The sequence below is a fragment of the Halichoerus grypus genome, chromosome 5 (genome assembly GCF_964656455.1).
Source record: "Halichoerus grypus chromosome 5, mHalGry1.hap1.1, whole genome shotgun sequence".
NCBI classification, from domain to species: domain Eukaryota; kingdom Metazoa; phylum Chordata; class Mammalia; order Carnivora; family Phocidae; genus Halichoerus; species Halichoerus grypus.
The window spans coordinates 20,760,399-20,780,524 of NC_135716.1; the positions used below are offsets into that span (position 1 = coordinate 20,760,399).

A 20,126-nucleotide genomic window follows, 5' to 3' on the forward strand; every position below is an offset into this window, starting at 1 on the left:
GAGTAAATGAGGGATATGTGGGTGATGAAGTTGGAAAAGCGGGAAGGGGACAGGTAATGCAGGGGCCTTGTTAGCCGTGTTACAGTTTTTGAACGATGTAGGTATAAAATGAAGCCATTAGAAAGTTCTAAGCCAAAGGGTCTCACAATCCGACCTGTACATTTTTTAAAGATGGGGTTTCAGGGCTCAAGCGAGGAAGAGCAGTTGGGCTAGTCAGTGTGGATGAGAGACGTGGGTGGCTCGGACCAGGGTGATGGCAGTGCAGATGGAACCACATGGATGGATTGGAGCAGCACTGTGGGCGTAGAGCTTGCTGGGCCTGGCGAGAGATGGAAGGGCTGTGGCAAATCGTGGAGAGTGCCCTGCCAAGGATGACTCTTCAGTTTCTGTGTAACTGGAGAGCACTGGAAAAGGCATTTTGGGGGGGAGTGGTAGAAAAACCAAGAATCAGCTTTGAACATGTTAAATTTGAGGTGTCAGTGATACCCTGAAATTGGGATCTTGAGTTCCAAGTTTCACTTTCGTCTGAAGCTCCTAACGGGTCTTTCTGAGCTGCAGTTAACATTTGGGCGTCACCGGCAGGTTAACTGCATTGGAGTGTGGGAATGGATGATTCCTGTTAAGGAAAGCATGGAGAGTGGGGAGGGAACCGCTGCCTCACTTCTGGGAAGCTCACCCTCATCTCTCAGGTGTCACGTACTCTCTTGGAAGCCAGGTAGGAGGAAACCCTGACCTGAATGGGATGCCAAGTAAGGGAGGAATTGTAGAATCACAGCAGTTGGCTAAAAAAGAAAGGGGGGGATACTGAAGATATTGAGTAAAAGGTTATGAGTGAGGTAGAGTCCTGAGGGGGATGGAGGGAGGGAAGGCTCTGGCCCTGAGTCCTCTGAGGCCAAAGGGTTCAAATTCACAAAATTTGAAGGGGTGGGGTCCCAGGGAGGTGAGATAATTTACTACACACACACACACACACACACACACACAGCCTCATACACTCCTGGTGAGAGAGAGAGAGACACCCACCCACCCACGCCCCTAGTGGTTCATGGAGGTCATCTAGGAGAAATGTATGGTTCCCATAACATTCATTGCTATTTCTTTCAGGATACTGGGTACAGTGGAGGGGCTCAGTAAGTATTTGTTGAACGAATAAACATGCTCAGGAAATGGGCTGTAGATTTTGCAGGGGTATCCATGTTAGAGGATGTGGAGAGGATAAAACAGGAAAAGTCAGAAGCCAGTAGGCTTGACTCCTTGGAACCCTCCACTTTGGTCTTTCCTTCTTTCATGTAGCAATAATAACTCGTTCAAAATCACTTGTCCTTTTGTCTTTTTTTTCTGCCTCTCCTATTGGACCATAGCATCTTTGAAGGGAACATCTGTCATATAAAAATCTGTGTTTTCAGGATCTAACCCAGGGATGGTACATAGTAAGTGCTCAGCAAATAGTTGTGCAGTGAATGCAAGAGGGTGCACTCCAGCGGGTGCTTGAATAAATTCAGAGGGGGAGGGAAGGAGTGCTCTCCAGATGGAGGCAGAGACTAGAAGCTAAACCGTAGGGGTTGAACTAGTTGCGTGTGTGGGAGGCAGTAACGAAGTTGCCTGATTTGGTATTCTCATCTGTGATGGGGGAATTACTAACTTGCTCAAGGTCAGACAACTTGGAAGTGATGGTTTCTGGGTTTGTACTGAAGTTTTTGACTTGAGAGCTCAGGGTGCCCTCCACGCCATGCTCCCTTCTCCCCAGAGGATTTCCCATAGTTATCACACCACCTCTAAACTTGCTGCTGCCTTGTTTCTTCCTGCTTAGGTCAGATGAAATATCATCTGTCGTGGACACCTTCTTTGTCGGACTTGTTTGGAGTTAAATTTTTCCCCTCTCTCCTAGCTCTCCACTGTGGCTTGAATCCACGGGGTATTGATCACTCTGCCCGGGCCGAAGGCATTAAACTGCAGATTGAAGGGGAAGGTGTTGAATCTCAATCCATTAAAAACAAAAATTTTCAGAAGGTGCTTGACCAAAAAGGAACCCCCAAGCGACTGCCAGCAGAAGCTGAGACGGCTAAGGTAGGTCATAATCCACCAAATTATGGAGATTCGAAAGTTACAGCTTCGATATTTTGTGGTCCAGCCACAGAGAACTTGAGGGTGCTTTTTCACTACTCACTGTTGTATCTTCAGTTAAACGAACACTGACTGCTTCTTGGTTCTAGGCAATAATAAACCAAAATGTTGACTGCATCCCCTTTGGAGTGCAACTAAAACACATTTGGGGGCCATGTCACGTCATGAGGCCGAGCATGGTATAGAATGGGCTATCAAGAAGCATGTGTTGGACTTAAAGGTGAAAGATTTGTTTGCCGGTCTCAGATTTATCATTTTATGACATTAGGCATATCATGTGACTATCCAGGCCTCAGATTCTTCTTATGTACAGGTCATAAAAACTCCCTCCACCATTGGGTTGAACAGATGAAATAATACCATACATTGGAAGGATTTTGTAAAAAGGCCCAGTGCCGCACGTGTGTGAGGGATTTTGTTGACACACACTGTTAATCACTGGTGTTTTTATTAAATATATGCATGTATTCCAGGTACTGTTTCCCAGACTCTTGATGTACGGCCTAGTGTGTCTCTGTAACAATTCTGTGAGGTAGACAATCATAAACAGGACTCTAATCAATGAAAGAGAGAACCATTTCTATTTTGTTTTCAGATACTTAGTTCTTCTTAGATGTAGGCACATAACACACCAGTAAGCTGGGACAGGGCGGGTAGATGATTCTTTAGTAAGGACCACCTGTTCTAAAGGTTTCTCACAATGGAACTAGCAGTAGATGGATTTTTATCTGAAATCAGTGAAGATGCTCATGTTTGGGGCACAGTTGAAGATGTTCATATTAGTTTGCCCCTTGGAAATTAAAGAAACTTGTCTTCATGTGGTATTTGGTTTCTCCCTTGTGCATTCTCTACAAAGGAATTTTCTGTCAGATGTTTGTGTGAATGAATCTGTGCATACCTTGGAAAGCAAAGGTTACAATCACCCAAGAAAAACTTGAGGTAGAAAGGTCATTTTGCTGTCCTACAATAACCAACTCCCTCCCCACTCCAAACGTCTTCCAAAATGAAATGTGAATTTCTCTGCTTTATCCACAATTTTGAATAATTACTGTTGTTGCTTCCCTTCTTGAGTGTGGATAATTAAAACTGATGACCTGAAGTGCATGCTTGTGTGTGTTGTAGAGCATGGGAGATGATTTAGCCAGGATATTGCACACATTTTGCACTAAGTGTTTTAGTGGAGAGAAATTGCATCTCATAGGAAATTGGTTGATGTTGAATTTGGTTTGTGAACAGAGTTGGAAATAGGTGAGCCCTGTTATATCCTGTTATGTTTAAACCTCCTCAATCTCTGATGCTACACAGGCATCTTGAAAGAGCAAGGGGAAAAAAAAAGTATTAAGGATCTTTAGGAAGATAAATAGCTTGAGTAGGATCTTTTCAAAAGGATGCTTAAAATATTAAAAATTAGAGTGAAAAAGCTGTTATTTGTCTGATTTGAATTCAACTTTAAACATTTCCAGATTATCTCTTATTTGAAAGCAGTTCAGGAATATAAAGTTTTCTTTAAGTCTGACATGATGTGATTACTTGTGAATTATTTGGAATATGTGATACTCTAGTAATTCCTGAATTTCACGTTGGTAGCATTTGCCTTTGCCTCTGGATCACGTTATGGCTGCTTTGTTGAAAACATACTTCATGGAGAATGTAGTAGTCTATAATGAGCCTTTCCTCGGGAAAACCAGATTCGTTTGAATTATCCTGCTCATCTACAGTGAAAGGGGGTTAAGGAGATTGCTTTCACATTGACATCATATTTAGGAGTGAACAGACCAGAAGTTTTAGTAAAGCCTAGACAAAGTATTTGCTTTTCTTCATGGAGGACCTGATGACAGCAGTGGTTGCTGGGGGTGGGGGTGGGGGGGTGCAGAATTCAAAATAAGGACCAGAGTATGATTATTGCAGACCTGCAGTGTTACCTACACCAAACCTGTGCCACGGTGTGAACTTGTTTTGTGCGTGTACACACACAGTTAAATGTTCTTGTTGCCTTGAGAGGGTTATTGGAGTTGTGAGTTTTCTTCTTTTTTCTTAGATAAGTAAGTGAATCTCGGGTAACTTGACCTACTCTAAACTTAAAAAAAAAAAAAATCTCTGGCTAGAAATGTTTGCACTTAAAGCCACTCAGTAGTATAAATTGGTACAGTTTTTCTGGAGGACAGTCTGATAGTAGTTATTAGAATTTTAAATGTGTGTAATTTTCAAGTCAATAATTCCCTTTCTAGAAACTTGTCCTAAGAAATAATCATCCAGATGTGCAAAAATGACTGCAGGACAATTGTCACTCTGGCGTGGTTTGTAATATGAAAATGTTGGAAACAGCCCAAATGTCCATTTCTAGGATGCTGGCTAAAGGAACTATGTCATTTCATGCAATGGGACAGAATCCTCCCTTTAAAAGGATAAAGGAGACCTATGTATTTATCTTTGTTTGGGCTCCTATAACAAAATACCACAGACTAGGTGGCTTATAAACAATAGAAATTTATTTCTTTAAAGATTTTATTTATTTGAGAGAAAGAGCAAGAGAACACAAGCAGAGGGGGCAGCAGAGGGGGAGGGATAAGCAGGCTCCTTGCTGAGCAGGGAGTCTAATGCAGGGCTCGATCCCAGGACCCTGGGATCATGACCTGAGCCGAAGGCAGATGCTTAACCAACTGAGCCACCCAGGTCCCCTAAACAATAGAAATTTCTTTCTCACGGTTCTGGAGGCTGAGAAGTTCATGATCAAAGTGCCACCAGATTCGGTGTCTGATGAGGGCCCACCTCCTGTTCATAGATGGCCATCATGTCACTGTGTTACATGGTGGAAAGGAACAAGGGTGCTCTTTGGAGCCTCCTTCAGAGCACTAATTCCATTCATGAGAGCTCCACCCTCATGACCTAAGCACCCACGAAAGGCTCCACCTCCTTATACCATCACATTGAGGGCAACTATGAATTTTAACAGAACATAGACATTCAATCTATATCAGTATTTATGTGGGAACATTAGTGTGATAATATTTTGAAGCAAGGGATGGGGGGAGACGGCACAGTGTATATAGCATGTTCCCATTTATGTAAAAAGGTCTTTTTCTGTAAAAAGCATCACTGAGTCTGGAAAAGTTTATTCCACAATTCGAACCACAGTTTATATCCAGAGTTGAGATTATGGGGAAAATATTCTCTTCATTTCTGTTTTGAGGTTTGTGTTTGTTTTTGTTTTTGTTTTAAGATATGCACGTTTTTAAGTGTATTGACTTCAAATCCTTTTTCAGATTGCTCTATTAACTTGAGTAGCTCAACTCTGACTTTTTCTGTTTGAGTTGATATTCTGCCTTTTAAGGTGCTGTATTTCCTCCCAGGCCTCCCCATTGTTGCTAGTAAGTTCTTTGCTAAGGCAGTGAGTTCTCTTGGAGACTTCTTGCTTTCACGTGCCTTCAGTTGTGGAGACCATTTTGTGAGGTGCTTTTCTGTTTGCCTCCTCTTGAACTTTCTGAGATGTCACAGCTCTGGCCAAGTGTTATGTTAGAGTTCAGTTTGACTTTCTACCCCTTGGCTACGGATGATGCACATCAAGTGCCCCCCACCCCATCCCATATGCACTTTCCTGCTTGCAGGCTTCACACAAAGAACCTGGTTCCAGTTCCCCATCATGCCTGTGGCCTCGCCACTTGGAGTCCAGCCGTGTTGGATTTTGAAACCAATCCCGCCCCACATCACCTGTCCCAGATCCCCAGCAGGTGTAGTGAGCTTCATGCCCCCTCACTGCTGTGGTTTTCTGACACCTAAAGATTTCTCCTCCATGATTTCAAGCTTTGCTTTATATCAACTTAAAAATGTACTTTCTAGTACCTTCAAGTTTCTAGAGCCTGAGGAAGGGGGGATTGTAGCATGAGCTTTTAATATACCATCTTGACTCTGAAATTTGTATTGCTTTCATAATCTAAAAATATATATCTCTTTCCTCTCTTTCTCTCTCTCATCTTTATTCTTGGAAAAATTATCTTTTTTACTTCTCTTAGAATGTGATTTTAGAGCCTTTGGCTCTAATCCTCAAAAGACTAGAACTCTAGTTCCAGAAAGAGGGGGGTCTGTGCCAGGAGATGCCATAGCTCTTACAGAACAAAGGGAAACCAGTGGAGAGCCAAGCTCACTTTTAATTAAGCCTCATGATTGGGCAGCATTGAGTCTAGCTGGAAAAAAAAATGGAGCCAACTGAAATGTGGATCTGCAAAAGATATTTACCAATGCAAATTCTAAATGCTTCTGAGCACTTGGGACTCAGGAGAGATTATATATGCAGAACCACACAAGTTGAAGATGCAAAAAAAAACCAAACAAAGAAAACCCCTGTGTTAACTGTTAACTTAGTTTTACAGTTGGATACAGGGCAAGAGCTAAGAAGTATAGCGTTTTCATCTCCTAGGGAGGTGCAGAAATTATAAAGGTACACAGCTTCTTTTGTCCCCTCCCCCATAGAGGGGCATGTATAGCTGCCACAGATGAGAGCCAAGGTGGTCTTAACACAGAGAAGGCACAGCCTCTGTTTCCCATTGATTTATTTTTATTTTTATTCTTTTTACCATTCTAGTCTTGGAGGCCCAAGGCCAACTCCTAGTCCTGCAGACCATGTACAGTTCCACATAGCAGTTTACAAGGAAATAGTCCTGTGAGAGGCTGAGGTCGTCCTTCCTGGACAGGCCCAGGTCCAAGGTTTATTAAGCCTTTTCTCACAAGCCGTAGAGACGGGGCAGCCAGAGAGTATGCACCAGGAGAGTAGAACTGGACCTGGGTTGGGAAATACAGGTAAAAGTCAAATATGCAGCCATAAGAATGGAAGCAAAGAAGTTGAACCTGGAGCCAGGGTTTGGCAGCAGACGTCCTTAGGTGTGCTCAGCATCAGTCCCCTTGGAATCAAGACTCATGTTTTGGAAACAGGTTAGAACAGTATGTTAGAGCCAAGTTTATGGGATATGAATGCTGCAATGAAGAGCAAGGATCTATTTTCTCCCTGCACTGTCCAATATGGTAGCCACTAGGCATATGTAGCTATTTAAATTTATTAAAATTAAATACAGTAGATTCATCTCCCTGGTCCTACCAGCCACATTTCAAGTGGTCGGTTGCCACATGTGTCTAGGGGCTACTGTTTTGGATGGCACAGACCTAGAACATCACAAAGTTCTGTCAGCAGTGCTCTGATCTATAGAAAGCTACTGAAGTTCTCTGGGTTATAGGAGTAAGATGAAAAAGTAGTACTAACATTCTCTCTGACTCTTGTCCTTGGGCCTTGCCTCCAAGGTGCATTAGTCATAAAAAATGTTGAAATAGGGGTCTCTTTTGAGAATGATCCCAAATGCTCTGATGGTTGGGATTTCAGTTTCCGTGGCAACTCTGGCTGTGGAATGCATCAACCTATCAGCAGGTAGTATCCTGGCCATTTCCCATTGGAATTCTAGTATGTATGCCCACCGGTGGCCTAAACACAGTGTAGGGAAATGAAAAACTTTTGCCTTCTAGAGTTGATTTTCTAGGTGCTCATGAGGAAACGCTCCCTTTGTGTTCTTATGCCTATAAAATAAGGGTTTCCTACAGTAAATTCTTATTTATTTATTTTTGGCCAACAATGGTAATTCACTAGAGCCTGTAAAGTGGTAAGTCAGAGTGATAATCAGGAGTCTTGGTGGCTTTTTGAAGATGGCTTTTTGAGTGTCCCTCATATATGTGTGACTGCTGAGTAGTGTGTGTGTAGCTTGATATGGGGCTTGATCTCAAAACCGTTTGATTATGACCTGAGCTGAAATCAAGAATCGAGCACTTAACTGAGTGAGCCACCCAGTTAAAAATACCCACCTGTATTTTTTTTTAATGTGTATCCCCATTTTGTAGCTAAGAAAACAAAGTGTTCAAATGACTTGCCAAAACTTAGTTTCTGGCTAACAACTAGAGGAAGTTAGCATTCAAATATAAGTCGAATGCCTCCAAACCCAGGGTTTTTTTATTCCCTTGACACTAAATGTACAAATGATTTATTTATTTGAAAAGAAAATAGAATCTGTTATACTGAGAATCTGGCCAACTACGCAGAAGAAGAGGTTAAAAAACACTGCATGTCATCTGTATTCCTCAGAGAAATACTGAAAATCTTGATCTCTGTTTATATAAGGGAGAAGCAATGCCAGCATCTAAAACAGTGAATAATTGCCTGCCTTTGGCTTTGGGATGCATTATGTGAATCTTTGGCAGCAGATAGCCTTTTCTCATTAGGCTAATATTAGATTTAGTTTGTATTTCTTTGGCACAGAGTTAAAGGAGCTGGCCTGGAACTTGGTGCTGGAGGCAGGAGGAGGAGAAAGCCTGGTGCTTCGGATAAGCCACAGGCGGATAAATGAGAGTTGACTGGAGGTGGCTGGTGGACATTTGTAACTATGAGCAGGAAGCATTCATCTGGGATTACAACAGAAAACTAAAAGAATTTTGACTTGGGTTAAAAGGCGAAGGGTGGATTGTACTTAAACCTTGATCAAATTACATTGCTCAGCTGCCTCTCAGAAGGTCTGTGGCAATTTGGGGATAGAATGATCTAATTCTTGGCTATCTGTATTTCTTGGCTCGGGGAGCAAGCATGTCTCCAAAAGAAGCTGCCAATCCAATATAATGTCACCAGTGATATGAAGGGAAATAATGCATGGGAAACATAATGAGCACACACTTTAAGAATTGTCAGAAGGGTCAGAACAAGAGAGACAAGCCAGAATGACTTCATGTTGTGTGAGTTCCAGGGCCCCAACACATACATACTGGGCACTTGGAAAGATCTCAGGAAAAGCTACAGCAAACCCATATTTGAAGAGGTAAGCATTCATTACTGAAGTGTTGAGATCTGAAAAGTGGAATAAGTAGGATGTATTTGAGCCATAGATTCATGGTATGCTCAACAAAGAAGGAACCTTAGGGAGCATCTGCCCACCTAATTTATAGGTAAGGGAACTGAGACGATGGGTTCTCCAAGATTTTGATGCCAGTATGGCCCAGTCTAGCCTGAAACATAGTTCTAATCCATGGCCAGTGCTTTTCACTCTGTTATGCTGACAGATTTATATGACACAAGTTCTTAGACCCATTTGGTTCATGGTACTTTTCTGGGGTATTAAGACTATAGTGTGTGCCATTTTAAGCTGCAGAATGAAAGTTGATGTTCGGGGGAGATGGAGCTCCTAACAGCAGGTGGATCAGAACCGAGTTACAGTTTCATTGACAGTTTTGACACAGCAAAGACAGGCCTCTGAAGGAGAGGGCTTTTGAGTTCTAGGGAGGGCTTGTCTGGAAGCACTCTGCCCGAATGCTTTTCCTTTCCATTCTGAAACTCTGAAGATCAATATCCAACCATGGAAGCAGTTAGAGTCCTTAACATTCAGAATTGAGACACTTCAGAATACTATGCATCTACATAAAGGCAAATGTACATCTTGTACCTGAGGAAGAGACAAACATACGTAGGATTTAGGACCGCAGTGAGCCTATTCTGTAGTTGTGATGAAGATGCCTAGTCCTTGATGAGTGAGATTGGAAAAGCCTAGAAGTATCTAAGAGCCCTGGTTAACCCAGCTGAGTAAAGAACTCAAGAAACAGGTAAAGCAGAGCCACACATTCAAATGTGAGAAAGAGTAAGATGAACATCAGAAGGTAGTAGAAGAAAGCAGGGTTTGGCCTTTGCCTACACCCATAGCTAGAGAGCTGATGCTAGTTCCTAGGGAGGGGCATTTTAGATTAACAAACACACATCTTCTCTGAGCACATACAGTTTTACCCTCTCTCTCCCTGCACATACACATGCTAAAATACCTTCTTTATAAAATGCATGTTTAGCGGGGCACCTGGGTGGCTCAGTCCGTTAAGCATCTGCTTTTGGCTCAGGTCGTGATCCCAGGGTCCTGGGATCGAGCCTTTGTGTTGGGCTCCCTTCTCCGTGGTGATACTCCCTCTCCTCCCCACTTGTGTGCGTGTGTGCGCATTCTCTCTCCCTCTCTCTCTCTCTCTCTCTCTTTTTCTTTCTCTCTCTCCCTCATAAAATCTTTAAAAAAATGCATGTTTAGGAAGATTTTCAAATAAATATCTGCTTTCCTTGATAGGTCAATAGCAACTACAGTGCAGGCTATGAACACTTGAACTTAGGTGACCATATAGAACAGGGGTTTGCAAACTTCATTATAAAGAGCCAGATGGTAAATGGCTCTGCATGGGGCTCTCCATGTGACTTTGAGGAAGTGGGTGCATTTCACTGAGATAAGTGGTGGACCTATGGCTTAGATGCACATCTGCTTGTCCTCACTGCTCCATATCACCTTGCCTGTGCCTCAGCAGATGGGAGGCACTAGACAGCTCAGCTTCTGATGCTGCACACCCAATATTTTAGAGAACTGTGGGGAGAGGGGTGGGAGGTAAAAGGGAACTTCAAATCATTTTAAAGAAACTTTCTCTTCTCTGTAAACATATGAATGAGCACAGCTTATGTTCTGTTTGGATGTAAACTGTCAAAAGTTTATAGTTGGAAAGGAAAAAAAATTATAAGTAATCATTTAAAACTGCCATGATATTACTCATACATTGAGAAAGATTTTGTAATAATTGGAAAAATGGAGTATTCCATTATGTAAAAGAAACAAATTGCAAATGGCATAGACACTTCCCTTGTATAGAGACAAATGAACATGATATGCCAATGAGTATTCTACCTGCCCCAACTACCTACTCTGAAATCCATGCATGTCACATCTCCACTGCCATCACATGGATCCACCTCGCCATCTCTTCTCCCGTGGACTACATCAGTAGCCTCTTAACTGGCTTCCATTTCACTCTTATCCTCCAGCGATCATTCTCCACACAGCAGCATTGAATCAGAGGAAGCCATTCGCCTGCTCAGCATGCTTAATAGTTTTCGTAACACTTAACAAATGTAGATTTTTTACTTTATCATGAATGATGAGACCCTAAGACATTTGGGCCATGCTTCCCTTCTCAACTTCACTACATAGCAGGGTCCCTTCTGGTTGTCTGAGCTCCAGACATACTTGTCTTTGTTTCTTGAATATACCAAGGTCATTCTGTCTGGAGAGCATTGGTAGTTGCCATCCCTTCTGCGTGTTTTTCCCCTTGATCATTGCACAGCTGATTCCTTTCATTTAGGTCCTAGCTCAAATGGCCTCTCTAGAGAAGCCTGACCACCCTAACTGAATTAGTCCCCCAGGCATGTTCTGACATCACGGTTTGTCCTTCATAGAGCTTCTTCCTGTCTGAAATCTGTTTATTTTCTGTGTCTCCAGTAAAATTGAAACTCCTTGAGAGCAGTGATCTGGTCTGTCTTGTTCACTGCTATAACATCATTACCCGCTACAGTGTCCAGCACATAATAAAGAATATCTTTGATGAATGAATCAGTTGATGGGCGACAGCTTAGTCTTCCTGTCTTTTTGCCCTGTAGTTTTGTTATCTTTAGCTTCTCTACAAGTGAGTGGAAAGATAAATCTTTCTTCCTGAATGGTGGACCATGTCAGGAGAATACTTTTCTGAATGGTGAGTGCAAGTGAGATATCCTACACAGGGCGAGCAAAGAATACTTCCATAGCCAATCTACTATCCTTCATCCTCACAAAGTCTAGATTGTTCCTATGCCAGGGCAAAGAGCTGTTTTGCAGTCTAAGAGGCAAGCATCCAAACTTAAAGACTCTCCGACCTCTGTGGCGGGACCCAGTGATCTCTGCTACCTCCAGGGTTGGCCAAGATTTCAGATGACAAGGTTCCTTCACCCCCACCCATAGCTCTCTGCAGGGTCCTCAATGTAAGCATCGTCTGACTCCCCTGATTGCTACCCTATTTTCTTGAAGTCAAACTTGAAGGAAATGGAAAACAACAGCTTCTTAAATGATTAAGAACTAATGACTTGAAAATCAGACCACTAGGTACCAATCCATACCTAAAACATTATTTCCAGTTCTTTATGAATTAGAAATAGCTTTCAAATGTTGCTTTCACAAGTGACCTTAGATATACACTATCCTAGTCGGCTTGGGTTGCTGTAATGAAATACTATCGACCAAGTAGCTTAAACAATAGACTTATGCCTCTCACAGTTCTGGAGGCTGAGAAGTCCCAAAATCAAGGTGCCAGCTAATTGATTCCTGGTGCGAGCCTTCTACCTGGCTCGCAGATGGATAACCTTCCGGCTGTGGTTTCACATGGTAGGGAGACAGTGAGCTCTTGTCTTTCTTCCTCTTCCTGAAAGGATATTAATCCTATGGAGCCCCACCCTCATGGTCTCATCTAAAACTATCTCCCAAAGGCCTCCATTACCAAACGCCATCACACTGGAGGTTAGGGCTTCAAGTTATGAATTTGGGAGGGGACACAAACATTTGGTCCATAAAATACCAAATACGTGTTTTGGCCAGAAGCCAAATAGCTGAGTGTTAAATAATGTTTTGGCTCAAGTTGAATATCACCATCGTAGAATGAATGTCTGGCATAAGAATAAACCTGAAATATTAATAAGAATGTCTATTTATTACAACTTAATTAAAATTATCCCAAGCAGATTTTGTTTAAAGTTGGCATTGTAATGCAGTGGTAATAATTTCTCTGAGCTGTCAGCTCTTGTGGTTTTACATTGCACATCTATAATACTGAAAATATGCTCTCTTTCAGCTGAGGTCAGTAAAGGAGCAACCTACATTTTTGTCCAGCTCTGTCACTACAGGGTCGTGCTCAGGGTGATATACCCACCCCTACCTCCCTCCTGCCCCGAAGTCATTAAGTTTTTCTCCTTCTCCAACAATAACTACTAAAGACTTCTAATCTTGGGCTTGCCATCTTGGTTGAAAGTCATGAGGTAACTTCACTGAAACAATCCCATAAACTAAAGCTTTTAGTTTTTTAGTACTTGAAAAAGATGCTTTTAAAAAAATTCTCAAAATGAAGCTTCATTTTGTTATCTCTCGTGGTTTTCTTTTTTAAAGCAGTGTTTTCACGATATTCATTGTAAAACATTCTCAACTCAGCAGTCAGATCCTGTTGTTCATCTAATGGCCCCCTGTTTTCCTCAAAAGCCAATGTCCTTTAGACACCCTACAGGGCCCTACGTGATCTGTCTTGTGGCAAGTCACTCGTGTCATCTGCTACTACACTCTTCCTTGCTTCGGCTGCTTCTGGATGAAGCCAGGCATCTTCCCACCTCAGAGCCTGGTACTGGCTGTCCTCTTTGCCTGCAATTCCTTTTCCTCAGGATGCACAGGCTATGCTTCTTCATCTCCTTTCAGTCTTGGCTGCTTAACCTTCTCAGTGAAGTTGACATGGGCTCTTCTATTTAAATAATGACCTTTTTCCCAGTGCTCCTGATCCCCTCCCCAGCTCCAATGTACTCATCACTTGCTAAAACGGTATATCGCTTCCGTATTATGAGCATGATTATCTCACACCTTCATCCACCAGACTGTAAACTCTGTGAGGGCAGGGACCAGTTTTGTTCAGTGATAGATCCCTATTACTCATAACCATGCCTGGTATATGTCCAAGGCGTACAGCTGCTTTTTTGTTTACATGGATTTTTGTAATCAGTATACATTTATCACTAGGCTGATAAACTTTTTATCTTGTATGAAGCATACCAGGAGAATCTAAGTTACATGCCTTGTTTTACTGGAAAGGGAATTTTCGTATAGCAACAGTAAACCTGAAGGACACCCCATTTGTTAAGATTTTATTTATTTGATAGAGCGCACAAGCGGGGCAGCGGCAGGCAGAGGGGGAAGCAGGCTCCCTGCTTGATCCCAGGACCCTGGGATCATGACCTGGGCCAAAGGCGGGTGCTTAACAGACTGAGCCAACCCAGGGGTCCCCACCCCTATTTATGTTACCGATGATGCTATGGTGATCAGATATGTAAATAACTTGTATGATCAAATGATCATTAATCGCACACAAGTTTGGGGCTGCCAGAAACATGGTTGAAATGGCATTTGGCTACTTGGTCTGCCAAAAACCAAGGTCAAAACCAAACCCTAATAGCAGATTTTTGGCCAAATGCCACAACCAAAGCCAGACTCTGGCACCTGCTCATTCTTAATATAATTAAGCAGTTTAGCCCCTAATTGTTCACGTGTCTATGTTACATACTGTGTAACCTATTTTTTTGGGGGGGTGGGTTCTGATACTAGCTTTCTCTCATGTCGTATTAAATAGACAAAGAAGGGTTAACCCTACAAAAGCCCAGATAATAGTAACCACTGAGAGGTGGCCAGTACAGGCCAGAACTATAACAAACAGAAGAGAGGAAGACATCAAAACTTGGATTTGTTACCACACAGGCATTTTTATAGAGAATATGACTTCAGTATTTTGATTTATCTTCAAATTACATAGTAAAACTCACAGGCTCTCGGGCCTAGGTCCGATCCCTGCCCTGCTACTTAATAGCTGTACCACCTGGGGCTAACTTCTTGACCTCTTTCTGGCTTCAGTATCTTCATCTGTCCAGCCGGGATAATCCTCGTATTTACCTCAGTATGTGGTTGCTAGAATCACTGCAGTTTATATATGCAGTGCTTAAAACAGCTCCTGGCATATTGTAAGATGATGTAAGTTTGCTACTATTGTTATTAATATCATTATCCTCAAAATATTTTGGACAGATGGATTAGAGAATATACTTTTTTTTCTTTCCCTTTTTTTTTTTCTTTTAGCAGTGGATTTCAAATTGGGTGCCTATAGCCATATTGGGTTTATCAACAAGTTTTGTTTGCCCACACAGACTTAAAGTTCACTGATTCAACAGTGGAAAAACCCAGAAATTCTTTATTTAAAAGCTCCAGATTTCCCACTTCTCAAACTTAAACCTGGAAATGATAAGCCTAAATTTATACCAGTTGCAGCTGTCAACGGTTGCCCCTTTTAGTTTGGTTCTGTCCGTGTCTGGCCCTCTTTACTCCATGTGTTTCCAGCTGGGCTTCTATAGGCCATTTAGTTTGTGATCCTTGGTAAACAGGACCCTGACATAGCATAAAAGGTATAGTTAACCTTCTCTTATTCTGTGAGAATGGCTCCCGTATCCTTAAAAAATGTGCATGTCATTCTATATTCAAAGTATCTATTAGACCCCTTTTTTGGTGATACTATATTGAGCAAGACAGAAGTGGAAACTGGATTTCAAACATGTACTGTGATGCAAATTCTAATATATATTTGGAAGGAAACCAACTGAGGTCTGAGAAACTGTTAAAAATGTTAAAAATACAGCCATGCCAAAAGAAGCAGGAACACTTCTTGGGAGCAAGAACACTTCATGGAACTGGGTCAGCTTGTGCAAAGACCCTCAAGTACAGAAGACTATATCCTGCTTAGAAAAGAAGACCAATGTGTCACGTTTACAAATGGCTCAAGAGGATACCGGAGGAGAGATTGTGTGGTTTTGTCTGAATTTTATACTTAGTGCAATGGAAATCATTGAAGGGTTTTAGATAGGGGAGGGACTTACAAAGAGAAGACTCGAGCTGCTCTTCAGAGTTGATTAGAAGCAAGCAAGAGTAGAAATGGGGAGACTGGGAAGTGACTATTGGAGTTTATGGTGTTGCGAGATGGTGGTGTGTTGGTCCAGGGTGGAGTCAGTAGAAACAGGGAGAAGTGGGCAAATTTAAGTTCATTTTGAAGATAGAATTGGTAAGATGTGATTAGGTATAACCCATGAGGCAAAGGGAGGAATCAAGGATGACTCAGATGTTTCTGGTTGGAGCAGCTAACTGGGCATTGGTGTTATTTAATAAGATAGGTAAATTGGGAAGGGAGGAGGGTGTTAAAAGGGGAAGCTTTGCAGGGGAAAATCAGACGTTTCATTTTGACCATGTTAATTTTAAAATTTGAGTTACATCCAAGAGAAGATATCAAGTAGGTTATTAAACTTGTGAATCTAGGTTTACAAGGGAGGTCTTAGCTAGAGATAGACCAAAGGCCGTATCGTTGTATTGTGTATGAGTAAGAGTATGTGTTGGAACCAAGGGGTTTTCCATTGGTCCTTACCTCTAGGAGGTGGTATGCCTTTGGTTTCTCTGCTTGTCTTGCTGCTGCTTTGATTCTTGTTATTTTTGACGTGTCATCATTGGACTTTGAGCCTAAGAGCTAGACTGTTTAGTTTGGAGGATAATGGTAACAGCATGAAAGCACTTGGGTGGAAATAGCTAATCCTGCCTTGTTCTGTCCAGCCTAATTTTGACTTCTCTCACCCACAGCCATACTTGCCTACTGTTAACAGGTTTACACTTGTAGTGAAGAGGCTAGTGCTTATCATCAGCATTCAGAAAAGGGGAGGAATAGGGTTGTTGGGAATAAGCAGCTGAAACAGGTTTGGGGGAAGAATAGAGTTGTTGGAGATGAGCAGCTGATACAGTTTTTAGGCTTTAAGGCTTATTAACCTTGCATAGGGATATGAGGGTGTATCTGCTTTTACCAGTGTTTTCATGGGATGACACTTGTGTTCGTTCACCAGTATCTGCTTCTCTCCTCCTCTGCTCATGGAAGTCTGCACTTCCCAGGCTCTTAAACTGACTAGTTCTAGATGGCCTCTTGAGAAAAAGCAAAAAGTACTAACAGCAGTAAAACCCTAGCCAAACTTTCAACTCCCTCTTTCTTTTTGGAGATTATGGTGGCTACATGTTTAGATCGCAGAACACCAAGTCAGAGGAACTTTGATCACCAAGTCATCCCATGGAGGACAGCTACCTGGGAGCTGACTTAGAGCTGACTTTTCACAGAAGCAAGAAATAAACTTGTGTCCTGAGATTTTGAGGGATGTTTGTTATTGCCACATAAGCCTAGCCTAACTAGATCAATCCATGTGACATCTGGAAACAATACAGTGATGCTTGCTCAAAATGTAAGCTACTCACAGGCATCTTGCTGAACCTCAGGCCAAATACAACCCCCAACAAAGATGGGTGTGCTTAACAATTACTTAGAAGTCAGTATCGATCATAACTTTCTTTTTAACAGATGGAAGATGATCAGTGCTCTTTTTTACTCTCAATTACTGAACTAAAATTACTATTTGAAGATTTTTAAAGCTCTTCTCCTGGGTCCCAGTGGTAGTTACCAGTGTTGAGACCTTCTGTTGCATGTGTATCCCTACTGCCCCATTTTGTGTTTGTGTGTAATTGACAGCAGTTAGTGGCCATGTCCTTCTCATTTTGGTTTCCTTTCATATGGTGTGCTTTCTTCTAGCATGTGCCACTAAGTGCTCAGCATTTGTAACTGGTCTAAACTGTTGGGCTTAAAATTCAGAGGTCAATGTTTTTTTCCTTTTGTCATGGGGGATGGGGTGGAGGGGGAGGGGGAGTTAATCTGCTTAAGCAATCACTCTGTTTTGGAAAAATTGACCTATTTTTCCCTCCTGAATGCAAATCTGCTTTGCACCTTGTACTGTTTACACAGGGACTTCCTGAGACACAAGTGCTTCTCCTTGAATGACCCCTTTCTCTCTTGGGCTTCCATGGCTAATATTTATCGGCAACATCTGGGGTTTAGCGCAACGAAGTTATTTACAGCCGTGCTTATTAGTGCACTTCTGTGAGTCGTGGGAGTTTCTCGCCAGCTCCGCCATTTTGTCGAGAATGGCCCCCCATGGAGCCCCGAGATTAGCCGCTATTTTTCAGGAAGCAGAAGGCTTGTGGCCTTGATGAAAAGTCAGAGGATCCAGGGGAAAGGAATGGTTTTAAATTAGAATGGACATTAGGAATCTTGTAATACCGCCCTCTCACTTTACTGATAAGAAACTTGGGGCGCCTGGGTGGCTCAGTCGTTAATCATCTGCCTTCAGCTCAGGTCATGATCCCAGGGTCCTGGGATCGAGCCCCGCATTGGGCTCCCTGCTCCGCGGGAAGCCTGCTTCTCCCTCTTCCATTCCCCCTGCTTGTGTTCCCTCTCTCGCTGTGCCTCTCTGTCAAATAAATAAAATCTTAAAAAAAAAAAAGAAACTTGATGGGCAAAGAAGTGAAATGACTTGCAGACACATGCAAGAAATAAGCTAGAGACATGGGAAGGAGTCACTTTTTTTTTTTTTTTCCTCTCTCTTCTCATCCTGGCTTTTCTTACTTGGGACTTTATTCAATATTTATCCAGGATGTTTGCAGAGAAGGTTTCTTGGATCATAGGTCATGGCTTCATCATAGATCATCACTCAGAAGAAAAATAAGGAAATTCAGGTTGTATTTGGGTGTCCGTCCCCCCGCCCTCCCAGCATTTTAAGGATTTCTCCCCCTTCCTCCTAGAGATATTCCCAGAGCCATCACCCAGTTAGGCAGAGCAGGCAGTTCCCTTGAGCTTTGTGCTCCGGGCATGGGTGGTGAGGACTGCTGCAGAGAGCTGAATGGCAAGGACCCGCATCTTCAGCTGCTGTTGTGTGACAACCAAGCTCATGCATCTTTCCCACTCAGTCTTTAAAAATAATAATGATAATTGATACATACAATAGCATGTAAAGTATGTATGTCTGACTCATGGTAAAAATAACACTGGTGAGCATACCACCACACTTAGGAGAGTCTGCTTACCTTTTTTTCTTTTAAAAGATTTATTTGAGAGTGAGTGTGCATTGGGTGAGGGGTGGGGGAGAGAAAAAAGGAACAGAAGAGGGAAGGTGCATCCCTCCTCTAGGAACATGTAGTCCTTTGACACAAAAATCCAGGAGGAAAAACCTAATGTATATTATATTTGATGGCAGTCAAGCCCATTACTTATCAATTTTGTAATTTTCAAGGAAGGTATTTCTTTTTAGAAATGCTGTACACTGATATTATTTGATTAACATTAAACATTACTTCTCTAAGCTGTTTTCTTTCATACTGAATGATGGGTATCAATTTCTTTGTAGACTGAGGAGGAATAAATATTTTATAGCTTTCTGAACAATTTATCAGATAATCTCATGAGCCATAACCTTTAGTACACTAACTTCTTTGACTTCAAGTCAGGTTGCGACATGCAGTTTAACATTTGGCTGCCTACATTGAAGAAGACAGTTTGAAAACCATGATTATAACCCCTGAGTTAAAGTTTGGGATACTTATAAATGGTTTTAATTCCCATTTTAAAGTAACCCTATGGAAGAACAATGCAAATATAACTTAAAATACAGAAATGTGCTTTTTTTTTTTTTTTTTTGGAAAATTTTTTCTTAACCAAATGGGTAAATAAAAGGATTTATTCGTTAGGCATTATCCAAAGTTTAAATTTTTTTAAATATTGGGCTCAAAAACTCATTATTCATTATTTCATTAAATGTGCTCTTGTAGTTTCACTTTTACTCTAGTTACTGTTTTTGTTTTTGTTTTTGTTCCTGGAGTAGGTAAGGGTTTTGTGGGTCTAAGCTTAGATAGTTTTGGTAATTTTGCTACAAAATTTCAAATACAAAACTTCGTATTGGGGGGGAAAAAACACAAAAATTAAAAATCTGAAAGAGGTGGCAAATACCACAAACATCACAAAATCCTCCAGACTGTTTTTATTTACTGATCTACTTCTATAATATGTTCTTACCTTTATATTTTGACTGCTTGCTAAAGGATTGCCTTTCCCTAAGTCATTGATTTTATAGTATTTTCTGTAGCAAGACTAAAAAGATAACTCCATCTTTCCTGGAGTATGTGTGACCAAGATTTCTTGGTGGTGGTGATATTGGAGTTCATTCCATGTGATCTCTCATACAGACGTACTTTCTGGTTGTAGTGATGCTATAGGCTTGAGCCCTAAAACAAGAATTATGATAAATTCTATTTCCTGTGTTTCCAATAAACACAGCTTATTTTCTTTTCAGAATTGTATTTGTCCTATTGTCTATTCCTTAGTTACCTTTTGACTTGGTGTCCATGAGAACTAGATTCTGAGCTTGCAAGTTTCCATATCTCAGTATTAGAAGACATTTCCAAAGAGTAACTCCCTGCTTCGTTATATCTCAAAGCTTGCTTCCTTCACTG

General features: G+C 41.7%; 1 protein-coding gene across 6 annotated transcripts in view; it reads left to right on the top strand.

Annotated features, from left to right (window-relative positions):
* Nucleotides 1–543: 543 nt before the first annotated feature.
* Nucleotides 544–20,126, top strand: part of SAMD12 (sterile alpha motif domain containing 12) — a 345,023-nt gene continuing 325,440 nt past the window's right edge. For 2 of the 6 annotated variants that reach the window (XM_078072072.1, XM_036120275.2), the window contains exons 1-2: nucleotides 544–715; nucleotides 1,889–2,067. In XM_078072072.1, the coding sequence (XP_077928198.1) occupies nucleotides 610–715; nucleotides 1,889–2,067 (285 nt within the window). In that variant the 5' untranslated portion in view covers nucleotides 544–609. The remainder of the gene's footprint in view (nucleotides 716–1,888; nucleotides 2,068–20,126) is intronic. The other 4 variants (XR_004925952.2, XM_036120279.2, XM_036120274.2 and 1 more) reach the window with 3 other exon arrangements.